General features: G+C 41.2%; 2 protein-coding genes across 2 annotated transcripts in view; one reads left to right on the top strand and one right to left on the bottom strand.

The window, feature by feature from the left end:
* dync1h1 (dynein, cytoplasmic 1, heavy chain 1) overlaps positions 1-9,881 on the top strand; it is a 38,869-nt gene extending 28,988 nt beyond the window's left edge. Inside the window, exons 61-77 of the mRNA XM_086048800.1 lie at positions 219-353; positions 420-514; positions 1,233-1,407; positions 1,513-1,588; positions 1,660-1,820; positions 1,895-2,006; positions 2,144-2,328; positions 2,541-2,654; positions 2,781-2,951; positions 3,351-3,568; positions 3,657-3,760; positions 5,876-6,084; positions 6,203-6,356; positions 6,734-6,876; positions 7,794-7,962; positions 9,258-9,382; positions 9,466-9,881. Of these exons, the coding sequence (XP_085904926.1) occupies positions 219-353; positions 420-514; positions 1,233-1,407; positions 1,513-1,588; positions 1,660-1,820; positions 1,895-2,006; positions 2,144-2,328; positions 2,541-2,654; positions 2,781-2,951; positions 3,351-3,568; positions 3,657-3,760; positions 5,876-6,084; positions 6,203-6,356; positions 6,734-6,876; positions 7,794-7,962; positions 9,258-9,382; positions 9,466-9,594 (2,475 nt within the window). The 3' untranslated portion in view covers positions 9,595-9,881. The remainder of the gene's footprint in view (positions 1-218; positions 354-419; positions 515-1,232; positions 1,408-1,512; positions 1,589-1,659; positions 1,821-1,894; positions 2,007-2,143; positions 2,329-2,540; positions 2,655-2,780; positions 2,952-3,350; positions 3,569-3,656; positions 3,761-5,875; positions 6,085-6,202; positions 6,357-6,733; positions 6,877-7,793; positions 7,963-9,257; positions 9,383-9,465) is intronic.
* Positions 9,882-11,022: 1,141 nt separating this feature from the next.
* LOC147137421 (uncharacterized) lies at positions 11,023-13,656 on the bottom strand. Its single transcript, XM_086049828.1, has 5 exons — positions 13,515-13,656; positions 13,333-13,391; positions 13,167-13,241; positions 12,140-12,232; positions 11,023-11,622 (listed from the first exon to the last, which is right to left on the bottom strand). Exons 1-5 carry the CDS (start codon positions 13,549-13,551, stop codon positions 11,128-11,130), a joined length of 759 nt encoding a protein of 252 aa, XP_085905954.1. The 5' UTR covers positions 13,552-13,656; the 3' UTR covers positions 11,023-11,127.
* Positions 13,657-14,687: the final 1,031 nt, after the last annotated feature.

Here is a 14,687-nt window from a genome sequence, read left to right on the forward strand (position 1 = left end):
CATTTCAAAACCATTGATAACTTTCAGTTTTGTTTTGTTTTGTTTCGTTTTTGCAATACATTCACCAGATGGCGCTTTTTCAATGGTTGTATCGCTTGACATTGAGTAATTAGAGTGTAACTCATCAGACAGCTGAATTATTTATTTTTGTACCATTTATTAAAAAAAAAAAACAAAAAAAAAAACTATATATCTCTCTTTTGGTGATTTTTCCCCAGATCCACTTCCTGTACCAGTATTCGCTTCACTTTTTCCTGGACACCTACCACACTGTATTGTATGAGAACACCAACCTCAAGAGCGTCAGCGATCACATGCAAAGACTCGCCGTCATCACAAAAGACCTCTTCCAGGTATGACAAAAAAAAAAAAAAAAACTAAAACATATTTTACATGGACTAACATTTGTTTCTTTTTAGGTGGCATTCAACAGGGTTGCCAGAGGAATGCTGCATCAAGATCACATCACGTTTGCTATGCTGCTGGCTAAGATTAGCCTCAAGGGAATGACCAAGTCAGTAGTAGTAGTAGTAATAATTACTAATAATGATTTAAATTACTATTAATAATAATAGTAGTCATATATTAACTATAGTGCCCCAACTTACAACTTTGTCAAATTATGAGGTGTCACTTTTTTTTTTTTTTTAATCTATTTATTTATTTATTCATTTTGTGTTGCAAGCCAAATTTAGATTGACGGGAGCTCTTCCGATTATATAATGTTTGAATTAAGTGGGGGGGAAGGACACTCACAGTCACTGATGCATTTTCAGCTGTTTATTGAATGGTATAGTCAAGCACGCAAATGCAAAATGAGAATGCTTTTGCAAGCAGCTACAATAGACTCCCAGCTCTCATCCAAACCCTGGCAGAGTCGGAACGGGCCATGTTCCTGATTTCATTCATTAGGCCACACCCACTTTAATAGCGCACAGCTCAGGCACACACACAGTTGATTATGTGACTTGTGGCTTATGCTAATTATAATTTATTTCTTCACATTCTCTTTTTGTTAATATAGTGCCATGTTTCTCTACTGAAAATGCATAATTGTTTTTTCTTTTTTTTTTTTTTTTGTGGGGCTGAAATTGATGAATGGAATTTCAGTTTATTCCAATGATGAATATTAATTTGAACTGTTCTGTAAAGCTTGGTCACAGAACCAATTCTACTTGTAAATCAAGGTACCACTGGAAAATGGAACTGATCCTAATCTGTCTTCTTTTTAGCGAGCCCTCATATGATCCAGAGTTCCAGCACTTCCTCCGTGGTAAGGAGATTGTGCTTACTGGCACATCCCTGCCCAAGGTGAAGGGTCTGACCACAGAGCAGAGTGAGGCAATGGTCCGCCTCGGTCACTTGCCTGCATTTAAGGACTTGGTGACTAAAATTCAGTCTGATGAGGTGAGGAGTCGGAAACGCTTTTGTGGTGTAGTGCCTTTTTTTTTTTTTTCAGCTACTCTTGACTGAGCCATTTAACTTATCGCCTCTTGTGTTTTGTCACCTCAGCAAATCTTCATGTGGCTGGAGAGTAACACCCCGGAGCTAGCTGTTCCTTACCTGTGGTCTGAGGAGAAGCAGTCCAGTAAGTATTTCACCTCAAGCCAACGTCCGCATGAGCTGCTCTGTGCTCACTCATCTGCTTCTCCTCCTCAGCTCCCATCGGTCAAGCGGTACACCAGCTGCTGCTGATCCAGACCTTCCGGCCGGACCGTATGCTGGCCATGTCGCACATCTTTGTGGCAAAGGTGCTGGGAGAAGCCTTCATGAGCATCATCGAGCAGCCCATCGATCTGGCTAACATCGTGGATAGTGAGGTACTGATGTTTTCCAAGCGGAAAAGTCGGTTATTGTCGGTAGTGTTGACTTTCTTATTGTCTGGTGTGTACAGGTGAAGCCCAGTACGCCAGTGCTCATGTGTTCTGTCCCGGGTTATGATGCCAGCGGCCTGGTCCGAGATTTGGCTGCCGAGCAGAACAAACAAATCACTTCCATCTCCATCGGTAAGAACAACACACATTTAAGGTCTTTCTGAAATGACAAGCCCATTTTTAGGGGCCGGCGTTGTGTCATGCAAACGAGCTAGGCTTCAACTATTTCCATCAAAACAATTAATAATGCATTATTTTGTTATCCACAGGTTCGGCTGAGGGCTTCAACAAGGCAGACAGGGACATCAACACCGCCGTCAAGTCAGGCAGGTGGGTGATGTTGGAGAATGTCCACCTGGCCCCCGGCTGGCTGATGCAGCTGGAGAAGAAGCTCCACTCCATGCAGCCTCACGCCAGCTTCAGGCTCTTCTTGACCATGGAGATCAATCCCAAGGTATCACATTACTTCACAGCGTTGGGATGTATTCGCTTTTCAGCCAATTCAGACCCTTTACTCGCAACTTCGCCGTATTCTGTCACTAACCTAAAGGACACGGAAGAAAATGCATAATTACAAGGAATATTTGTTTGAAAAACTTGACCATTTATTGTGGTCATTCGTTCCTCCAACTTAACGTGAAGAATGTTCTCTTTTTTTTCCCCCAGGTCCCAGTGAATCTGCTTCGTGCTGGTCGTATCTTTGTGTTCGAGCCCCCTCCTGGTGTAAAGGCCAATATGTTGCGCACCTTCAGCAGCATCCCCGTTGCTCGCATGTGCAAGGTACAAACCACACACATTTAGACTTTTCTTATCAAACACACAACCTCCACATTTTCCTGGCCATCTTATTCTGTTTTTTTTTTTCTTTTCACCGCATAAATTTTTTTCTCATCTGTGTTTGTTCAGGCTCCCAATGAGCGTGCCCGTCTGTACTTCCTGCTGGCCTGGTTCCACGCCGTCATCCAGGAGCGTTTGCGCTACGCGCCGCTGGGCTGGTCCAAGAAGTACGAGTTTGGAGAGTCCGACCTGCGCTCGGCCTGCGACACCGTCGACACCTGGCTCGACGACACCGCTAAGGTTTGTGCAAATAGATACGCGTGTTTAAAACGGGTGTTGGAAACCATTTTTCTAAGGTTCTAAATTTTATTGAAAAAAATGTGACCAGTATATTATAAGCACTTTGAGGTTAAAAGTTTTCAGGCTAGGTTAGAAAAAGCCCAAAAACATTCAAAACCGGGAATGGTAGGAGAAGTCTAGCTAGCACCACAAATGCAGATAAAAATGACAGTTTTAATGAGTCAGCGATTTTAGAGCTTAAAGCGCCTGGATGTTAGGCGGAGGCTACTGCAACAAAAGCGTTTGATTGTTTTTAGGATTGCTTTGTGGGCCGAATCAAACGCGCTCTCAGGCCGTATACAGATGACGGGCCCTAAGGTTCCCCACCCCAGCTCTAAAATGACATTGCAACAACCGCAGGGTCGTCAGAACATCGCCCCAGACAAGATCCCCTGGGCCGCGCTCAAGACCCTGATGGCTCAGTCCATCTACGGCGGCCGCATCGACAACGAGTTTGACCAGCGTCTGCTTAACACTTTCCTGGATCGCATTTTCACCAAGGGCAGCTTCGACAGCGAGTTCAAACTGGCGCTCAAAGTGGACGGGCACAAGGACATCAAGATGCCCGACGGCATTCGGTCGGTAGCCGTGTCCGCATTTCTGAACTGTCGCAGCCAGTTGACGTTGGCCCATGCGTGTTTTTTTTACATATATTATTCCCTGCAGACGCGAGGAGTTCATGCACTGGGTGGAGATGCTTCCCGACACGCAGACTCCATCTTGGCTGGGGTTGCCTAGCAATGCAGAAAAAGTCTTGCTCACCACTCAGGGTATGTAGTCCTCCTTAATCATTTGATCTAACGACATTTTCACATGTACTTTTGGGTGGCAAAATCTTCTAATAGCCTTCCATGTCATATGAATGATGATTTTTTTTTTTTAGTTTGATTGCGTAAAGTGTCAGTCAAAAAGATGTTAGGGAAAGTAAATTGCTTCCAAGGGTGCCAGAATGCTAGCTGTAATTTATATTACAACGGGTAAATTGATATTAAAAAAAAAATTGACATGGTGTAAATTCAGACATAACATGGTCATTGAAGGACTGACCTGACTTTTCTGTTGCTTGGGTTAATGGGACATTGGGAAATTGATAAACATTTTGCATTGCAACCCACAACAAACTTTTGTCATTGTTTTCAGTTCAAGTCAGTGGTAGTCAAGTCACTTTCTGCCACCCCGAAGTACCCCGACGACGAATTGTTTACAAACATTATGAAAAGTCTATTCTCTAACATGAACTGGAAACTCACAAAACATCCATCATTCTTAACACAACCGATGATTAACAGTCTCTTTTCTATTCCAGTTTCCTCATGTTCACTGACGGCGTTTTTTTTTTTTTTTGTAGCTCCAAGCAGGAGAGATGTTTACACTTAGCAGATTCCTCTCCTCATCTTTCATTGGTCATCATTTATTAGTCGTCAAGCAGCTCTCTTGTATATTGTTGTTGTGCAGTTTGTGTTCCCCTCTAATCACATTTACAAGGTAAAAAAAAGGAGTGCGTATCCTCACCCTCCAGCAGCTGTTATTTCACAGCCAACATGTCGCTTTGCTGAGACACCATCCCCACCCCCACCCCACCCCAGGCATCCTCACTTGCCCTCATTGTAAACTCACTACTTTATTAAGTACACCTCTCTAGCACTGAATTGAAAGCCATTTTAATTCTTTGTGACGTAGATTCAACAAAGCGCTGGAAAGTATGGCGTGATCGCATCTGGCATTTGTTGCAGATTTGACATTAAAGATGGGGAAGTTCTGTTTGGACTTCAGAGGCCATTGGTGAACCTTAAAACTTAAGTTAACAATGATCATATTCTGTAGACATGCCTAAGTGTGTTAAATAGAAAATCAATAAAGTGGTGTACCTAATAATATAGTGTCTGCTGAATATGCCCATCAATACTCCCCCCCCTCACTAATAAGGCGTCCAGCCACTCCTTCATCACCACCCCTTTTTTGTTTTGTCATTTTGGTAATACCTGACACCATGTACCGTATATTCTCGCTTAGCTGCCAGGGGAGCATCTAAAGTACCAGGCGTGTATTAGGAGTACCAAATAGAACTTTTTATTTGATTTCATTTTTTTTAGAGAATATGAACTATTGCCAGTCAGTCAAAAAAAAAAAGCACGTTGTTGTATATATTTTTTTAATATAAATAATACCTACCAAATCCAAAGGAGGTGAAAAAAGTAGCGGTAGATATTTTTTGAATTGTGTAATATTTTCACAGTTAATGCAATTATATGTCCAGTGAATGCCATCTTGACATAACTATTTTTCAGGGAACTTAGAATTAATGGTAAGACTTCACACTCAAGTTCATCTAGCTAGCAAATTGTCTAAGCAGTTAATTTGACAATGTCACCGGAACATTTAATACCCATTCAGTTCTTGAGTGGAAAAGGGAGATGTTTATTTGAGGGAGGAGTTGACTTCCAAGTTAATGTAATTTCTAAACATTTTTGTTTTTAATTATGTATAAAGCCATAACTGTCGTCCTCAGAAAACCTTAAACTATGCTTTAAGTGTCATAAAAGTGTAAAAGTAAAGTAACCATTCACCCTTTGAACCGCCTGACAAACAATGTGATGTACCCAGCAGTTGTCCATTCAACTAATACTTTGTGTCAGCCATATATCATAAATTAAAAATCACGTGGGACCTGTATTTCAATGTTACATGTGATTGATGTATTGCCTGAAGCCTTGTCATGTTCCTTTATTTTTTTTTATTTTTTTGGAATTGAGCAACCCCTGAGCCATCACGGAGATGAGCTTTGTCTTCCACTTATTAATTTCTCCTCCCACCATGGCTCTGTCTCCCTACCTCCCTTCTTCGCTCACTCCACCCCCTGCCCTTTTCCTCGCCGGGCTGCACAGGCACTGACATGATGGGTAAGATGCTGAAAATGCAGATGTTGGAGGATGAGGATGACCTCGCCTACGAGACAGAGAAGAAGGAGCGCACGTCGTCCACCGCCGACGCCCAGCCGGCCTGGATGAGGACGCTGCACACCACCGCCGGCAACTGGCTGCAGCTCATGCCTCAAACTGTCAATCCCCTCAAACGTACGGTGGAGAACATCAAGGTAACGAACTGGCCGCTCACCATTTCAATGTTTTGACACTCGTGGTGTGAGTCAAAACCACTGAATGAACTGGGCTTGAAGCTCTTGCTGTAACTCGACTCTGTTCAAATGGCGCTAGGACCCGCTATTCCGCTTCTTTGAGCGCGAAGTGAAGATGGGTGGTAAGATGCTACAGGAGGTTCGTCAGGATCTATCGGACGTGGTGCAAGTGTGCCAGGGCAAGAAGAAGCAGACCAACTACCTGCGCACTCTAATTAGCGACCTGGTGAAAGGTATAAGGCGCATTTTTATATACAGTAAATTCACAGAGGCCTGTCGCAAATAGTCGGAAATTCCCATGTAATTGGGGTAATTTTTGTGGGTAATTGACAAAAAAAAAGGTTTCATACATATGCCTTTATTAGTTTTTTTTCAAGTCACAGATATATCACAACTTTTTTTTTTTTTTCGTTACACATAAATGGCTTGAAAAAAGGCACTGGAAGTACACATGTAGTGAATACTTTACCTTTCACACACATGCTAATTTTCAAAATGCAAGAATACGTTAACGCTGCAATTAGTAAAAAGTCAAAACATCCGACAAGGGTGTAATGAATTGCGCTAAACGGTCTTGGTCGTCATTCCTTTCCACCCGGCTGTGTTTCAGGCATCCTCCCTCGCAGCTGGTGTCGCTACACCGTGCCCATCTCCATGACCGTCATCCAGTGGGTGGCGGACTTTAGCGAGCGCATCAAACAGCTCCAGCAGATCTCACAGGGCGCTGCTAGCGGGGGCGCTAAGGAACTGAAGGTAATAAGACATCATTGACTTGTTAGTGCGCCAACTTAGGAGTTTTCCAATTAGGATCATGGAACTCTTACCACATGTTATGAATGCCATACTAAATATGTTATGTTATATGGAGATGACTTCTTAAACCACAATTTTCGTTGCAGTTGACTGACGTTGCTCCAGAATGTTGTGTACATCCATGTTTGTGATCCATGCTGTTTCACTTTTTCTCCAAGTCATTTTATTTTCCTCCAAATTTGAGTTTGCAGTAAATCCCCATTATATTGTGGTTGCACTATAGATCATTTTTCTGTCATTTTTTTGGGGGCGGGGGGGTTGTTGTTGTATTTACCTCTACACTCAGTTTAAAAAAGTTTGAATACGTTTCAATGTGGTCACAGGTTTACAGGGAGACTCTCCCGCCACCGACCAGCTCTGGTTGGAAGCCGCCATATTTTTAAATGCAAAAACTATGACGCCATTGCACATTTACGTCAAGACAGAGCATGTACAGACAAGACGCAACCTGGTTATTCTGATTGAACCGTAGAGAGGACTTGGATAGGTTTGGGAAAAAGAATATACCACCCCTGTGAATCCGAATGAAATTTTGTTGGGGTTTGGCCTTTTATTACGATTTAGGTGGTTGTATGGAACATTCTCATTTGGCTTGGGCATTCGGTTTCATTCAAATCGGAATACAAGGCTCCATGTACGTAAAGATTAAGACGGTAAAAGTAATGTTTTCATTTTTTTATTCTATTAATACAGGTTTTCCGTACATTATATGCATGCAAATCTTTGTGTTAAAATACATTCTCAATTTGTTTACAAAGTGTGTTTTCGTAATTCACTGTTTAAATTGACTCCCTGCAACAAACAGGGAATCCCTGCCCATCTAAATTAATTTCCTCTTCTTCCATGCCCTTTTCCAGAACATCCACGTGTGCCTGGGGAGCCTGTTCGTACCTGAGGCGTACATCACCGCCACTCGCCAGTACGTGGCCCAAGCCAACAGCTGGTCTCTGGAGGAGCTTTGTCTGGAGGTTAACGTCACCAACGCCCAGGGCGCCACTCTGGACGCGTGTAGCTTTGGCATCAAAGGTATAACTGTGCACGTAACAGCTACTAGAACTGAGTTTCAAATTTCATTTGCTTGTAGGAATCTTTGCTCCGACCTTCATGTGTGGAGTTTGTTTGTTCTTCCCATACTTGTGTTTTTTCACCAGGCATTCTGCTCTCCTGACACATTCCCAAAAAGTGCATCTGTTCTTTATCCTCTGTGTAGAATGGCTACTTTTTCGGTGGCTTACTGAAGTGGTGAAACCGACTCCTTTTACAATATGTTCATGTCCTTATTGCACTGCCCTCAGTTGGCGATGGCACGCACACCAGAAGGAGTAGCACAATTTCCATTGAATTGCAAAAAATCTGTCCATTTCTTTTGAATTTCTTTACAATCTAGTGTAATGTTTGTATTTTTCTTATTGTGAGGCTGGAACAGATTAATAGCATTTCCATTCATTTCAATGGGGAAAGTGCTTGTATCTCTTGGCACCGCTGCAGTCTGGTGCCTTACGAGAGGAATGAAACCCCCAGCCATTTTTTAAAAATCAGGGTGTTTGGTTGTGACTCGGAAAGTAAGATAAAAGGCATATTAAAATCATATTAAGGTAGCATTTGTTCAAAAAAAGCCACTGACCATCCCATGCTACAAAAATTTACCAGTGAAGCTTTTGCTGTTATGGATATAAAGGGAGCAAAATTCCAAACCCCTGACCTTAACCCTATTGAGAAGCGGTTGGTGAAGGTGGCGTATGTGTATTTACATTAATATCTTAACTAATTCTATCCCAATGACAAATTTGTCATTTCACAATGGGTCTGAAAACGTCTTACTGAATGAGTTAAAATGTAATGGTAATGGTGGTCATGTTTTTTCTCTTTTGACAAACACTGGCCAAGGTTGTATTAGTTAACAAAAACTAAAATTGGAGGAAAAATAACAATGAAATAAAATAAAATGCTTTTGAAAGAAATGAAAACTGAAACTACGTCTTACTTTTTTTAAAACTAACTTTTTGTCAATTAATATTGTACATGAGCCTTCAGGGTTCGTTTTAAATGTATTGATGTACATCTGTAGCTACTGAAGAACCAGGGTCAGTTGTTTGAGAATTGTAGTTAACTTAATTACACAATATTTAGTGATTTTTTTTTTTTTTTTTTTTTAAATCTTGCATGACAAATACGCCATATTTAAAAAAATAAACGAATAGAAACCCAACAAAAGTGACGCATTTTCAAAAAAACATCAAAACAAACTTACTTTAAAACTAACTGAATTTAAAAAGTCAAAATAACATAACCATGACACTGAGACATATTTTGCGCTGTAGGACTCAAACTGCAAGGGGCGACGTGCGCCAACAACAAGCTGTCCCTGTCCACTTCCATCTCCACCGAGCTGCCTCTCACTCAGCTCCGCTGGATCAAGCAAGGCGATGGTGAAAAGAGACACACGGTAGGAAGAGCGGCATCCACGGGTTGTTCGTGTCCTCCCCCACCCGCCATCCACGCGCTCACCATGCTGCTCCTTTTCCTCAGGTAACTCTGCCCGTGTACCTGAACTTCACCAGGTCCGACCTCATCTTCACCGTCGACTTTGACATCGCCACCAAGGAGGATCCGCACAGCTTCTACGAGCGCGGCGTGGCAGTCCTGTGCACAGAGTAGTCGTATTAGATCAGAAATCTTTATAGTTAAACTGACCCATATAATCATTTGTATGCGCTGCGTGTTAACCACCCATTTAGTTTGCTCAGTCATTTGTGGACATTTGTGGATCAGTGGTAGGAGTAGAATATATATGTACACCATATTTTGCAAGTGTCTGAGAAGGTTTTGAGGAAGTTGTCAGTTTGGAAAGAGGATGTTGTCAGGAAGAACAGGTTTTATACATGTGAGGAAGGTAAGAAAAGGTATGTTGTATTTTACAATGAATAAAGCTTGCTGGACTAAAACGAGTTGTGCAAATTTGTGTCTCAAGCCCGCCACATGCTGAGCAACGTCGCGCAATGCGCAGGGTTCTGCAACTCGTTTTCATGAGCGGCTGGCTGTCAATTGCTAGTTTTGCTGTGATTCCATGTTTGAATCACGGGGGAATGCCATCGCCATTGACACAGGCGTGCAGATGGTGCGTTTGCATAGGACAAAACTGCTCCCTGCACTCCCCCCAAAAAATTCAACCACAAATGGATCTTGGATGTTATGTAAGTATTCATCCTTTGTGTATTCGACTAAAATGTTAGACCTTTTATTCAGACAACTGGGAACCGTTTTAAATTGTGATTCGTGTAGTATTTGTTGTATTAGTTTATGCACTTGTATTTTAACTCAAATAATTGGTGAGGTGATCTTAAGTTTTAAAAAAAAATATGTAAAATGTTTGTATGGTTAATGTTTAAAATTTACTGGCAAGCATATATTTATCCTCTGCGAATGACTCAAACTACTGCCATACGGAGAATCTGAAAGAGGAGCCCCACTATGGTTCTGTATGTCCGTATGAGTCTTATCCTGTCACAAGGTGGCAAAGCCGTATGATTTTATGGGGTTCTATTTTTCTCTAAAAATAAATGACAATTTTAGGGGGGGGAGAAAAAATGAATGGCAGTTCCATTCATTTCAATGGGGAAAGAGTATTTGAGATGAGTGTTTTATATTACGAGCATTGTCAAGGAACGAATAAAACATGGGAGGTTGTACGCACCACTGTACACTGAACCATCCTTATGTAATAAGAAAAACATGTTTTCACGCAATCGTGGACCTGTTCTTAGTGGACATCAATTATAGTGGATCCCCGCATATTCATGTTGCACCTGTGGATTTCACCCACCCCCCTCCCTTTTTTAAATTTTTTTTTTATTTTACAGCCAATCACACATGTTGTTGAAACCCCTTATTGGGGGGTTATCCCTATTTTTTCACTATTTTCTCGTTAAAAATAAATACATTTAAAAAAAAAAAAAAAAAAAAAACATTTTCCAACGCAGAATGTGCGACAATTCAACATGGATTTTCGCTATTCACGGGAATGCCCGGTCCCTATCTCCCGCAAATATCTCCGTGGCAGACGAATAACGAGCTTCCAACAAAAAATTAATTTCAACAAAAAATGTATTTTTCAGTAACTGCGAACAAAAAATGTGGAATAAATACTTCAGAGAAGAAACAAAGTGCATTGTAAAGTCACTTGACCGGGAGCTAGCATGCTTCTGATGCAGATTCCCCTCCTCCCTCTTCTTGGACCACACACTGCCTCTTTCTTAGCTCCAGCCCTTCACCTCCGGGCCCGGCCATCTTCCTCTTGACCACCACACGGAGATTACACGGGCCGGAAGTTCTCTCCAAGGAACTCTCGGGCATCTGGGCGTCACGGTCGAGTCGGTAGCGCACTTCCATGCCCGCCGCTGCCGCTTGGCTGCGGGTCAGCTCCTCGCACAGCCAAACCTCAGAGTCGTCCGCGCACTTCATGTGCACGTCCGGAAGATGGCGCTCCTGCTCGCATGCCGTTTTTGTTGGTTTCAACAGTGGTCGAAAGCCAGCGGACGGAGGTGGATGAAGGATAAAATGCCTGCTCCGACGTGAGAAGCGACCTTGTCCTCCTTTTCCCTGCTGCCTGGTTTGCCCGTTTGGGGTGCTGTGATCCATGGTGCTCTCGTCAGAATCCTCCGAGCTCCCGTCATACGGGTCCAAAAACTACAATCAGCAATTATACTTTGTTAGGGTCAGACAGTTTCCCATTTCATAGGCCTGATTATCATGAGAAGAAAAGACCCACAGATAAGTGTCAATGATCCATACAGGAATTCTGCCATTTTTGAAGCCGTTTCAGGGGGCGTTATTAAATTAAATCTCTTTGAGGGCTTTCGCATACTCAAAAACTCACATTTTGCAGGCGTGTCCTTCCTGCAATTCCCCTTATGACGAAAAATAATCTAAATTGCAATTATTTATACAAATATATATATTTATATGATACAAATGTTTTGATTGTACACTAAAATAAAGGAAAATGGAATATTGAGCCACCAAAGTCAGTTTCCCGCCAAATTTGGTGGACATGTCTATCTATCAGTTGACAACAAAAAAATCCATTGCACTTTGAGGGCTCCAGGGCCCATTCACTGCCCATTTAGGAAAAAACCCTCTTGGAATTGCTGACTACTATTCCTTCCATCTCATTCTTCTGCTTTTTGGGCTTCAGTCATCTTACCAGAGAGTAACATCCCTGGCGTCCCGCTGGTTCCTGCGCTCGTGGCAACGTCCGTCTTAAGCTGCCACTCTCTGGCGCGCTGCTCGCACATTCCTGCCACACATTTGTGATGGGGTTATACACAGTATCTTGACTTTCAAGATAGCACTCACTCTGCCCATTTTTGAGCCTTGAGTTGTGAGCAAAAAAAAAAAAGAAAAAAAAAAAATCAATAAAAATTGATCTGGCAGCAAACTTCACAACAGGCAGCAGTTTGGCAGCTCAAGAACAATTCTTCCAAAAAGAGGCCAAGTGCTTGCTTTGAGCTGTTTATTGCCACTCCAATTTCAGGTTTAACTGTAAAATTAAACAGAAAACAAAGGCAATTACACATTGTGTGTTTAATCAAATCATATTAACGTTGACTTAATTACGAAAAGTCTGCTTGTTTAATGAGAGTTGTAAACACACAATACAAAACGCCATAGCCATGCATGTCACGCTAATTATTAACCTTTAAACCACTTATATTTGAACACAAGCCATGCTGATAGAATATACAACAAATACTCATAGGCATATATGAGGCCTTTATCCTCTGCGAAAAACTATCATTGATGGTCTTTTGTTTTATCATCACATTTAAATCTCGTATATGTATTATACTGCCTCCTGGTGGGCAGGATGAGGACAACAGAAAGCAGCACCCAAAACCCATTGAATTATCATGAAGTACAAACTATTTGATGTTTTGAATTCAATTAAATTGTGTCGTTCCTATATGTTTAATAAAGTACTGCACTATAGCTTGTCATTTTCCGGATGAAAACACACGCTACAAAAAAATATGTTGGTGTTGTCTGGGGCGCTGTAACAATTGTTTCCATTAATTTCGATCGCAAAAACTAAGTTGGGATAATAAAACTGTTTTGCGTTTCAAGTGTGATCAAGGAATAAATTAAACTTCTAAGTCAAGGCACTACAGTATTTAAGAAAGAGTATACAACATTTACTCAAGTGCTGTATTTTAGTAGTGTGTAAATAGTACCATGGTGCTGGTGTCTGACCATCTTGGACTAATCTCAGAATCAGAATCAGTGCTGGATTCGACTTTACACATCTCCTAAAAATACACATTTCAATCATTTTAAAATTCATCATTTGTTGTTTTCAAGCATTGACATTGCTGATGAGGGATAACTGGGTGATTTGACCTTGTATTTGAACGCGAGCTGTTCCATGTTGCTTGTTTGCAGGCCACTGTCACTTAGGTCTAAAATGAAGGGCGGAGAAATCAGTGAAATCACACTTTAAAAACGCTGAACTGGCATAAACCTACTCATGTTGAGGCCTTAATTTAAAAAGAAACCCTTATTCGGTGTCGTTAAGTTTTTACCTGGCATTAAATGGGGTCGTCTTCGCCTGTAAGCCATGCTGATGCTGCGTCTAATTGGAGCGCGCGAGTTTCATTTAAACGATGATGTCATTATTGCCGTAATTTCTGAGGTGTCGTAAAATAGGACGTCCATAAACACCTTCAGCAACATGGTGCGGATGTGTTTTGCAACAGGTGATTTTGTTCTTTCTTTACTAAAAACGCGTCTAGTTCACTATTCTCTGTAATATTAAATATTTCTTTGACATAAATGTTCCCAAATTAATATTGAATAATATGCTCACGGTGATTTACTAATGTGATTCCCGATAAGAGTACGGTTAAAGTACACAAATAATAACTATAGTACTTTTCCCAGGCGTTACTACGCCTAGGTCTTATTATTTGGAACCTAAAACTCAAGTTTTAACTTCTGAATTCCGGGGGCCCATGAAGGCACCTCCCCGTCGCTTCCTTATTCACCACCAATCACGCATCACTCTCGCACTTAATCGCGCGTAAAGTGCCCTCAAGGAATCAGAAACACCAAGTACAACTAGCAATATATATCCATGAATAAATATATATATTTTTTAAAGTCATTAGAAACTTTTTTTCTTATTACACGAGTACCATTCAGTTCCAAAAACAAGAAAGCAACTCAAAGCGTTGCTTTATGTTTTTCGTTTAATGTTTTTGTTTAAGATCCCACTGGCTCTTCTTGTCATTCATTTGTGTTAATGACTTTATTGTCTGTTTATTGTCTAGTTTGTAAATTGAGTCTTTCATCAAAGACTATGATGGACTTTTTTGTTAGAAGAAAAGACAAAAAAATGCGTCAAGTTTATTTAGGATAAATCTTACCATATCCTTCCATAGTTTTGTAGGGAGATCAGATCACAATGCCCCAAAAAGATTTGAAACAATTCTAGGACAAACTGAACAATTAAAATGAATATAATATAAACATTTTAATGAAATTCTGTACAGGGTAAATGTTATGTATATTTTTAAAGAAAATCTCTTTGGTGGGGTTAGCTGAGGGTGCTTGAGGTGATTAATGGAATTTCAATTCATTTCAATGGGGAATATTGATTTGGCATTGAAGTAAAGTCACAGTAAATCAAGGTACCACTGCGGGTGTATTATTTCCCTTGGCCCACCGCCAGTTACCCGGTGCAACGTTTTAAAAAA

This window comes from Filicampus tigris, chromosome 13 (genome assembly GCF_054856515.1).
Source record: "Filicampus tigris isolate MCC_2025a chromosome 13, RoL_Ftig_1.0, whole genome shotgun sequence".
NCBI classification, from domain to species: domain Eukaryota; kingdom Metazoa; phylum Chordata; class Actinopteri; order Syngnathiformes; family Syngnathidae; genus Filicampus; species Filicampus tigris.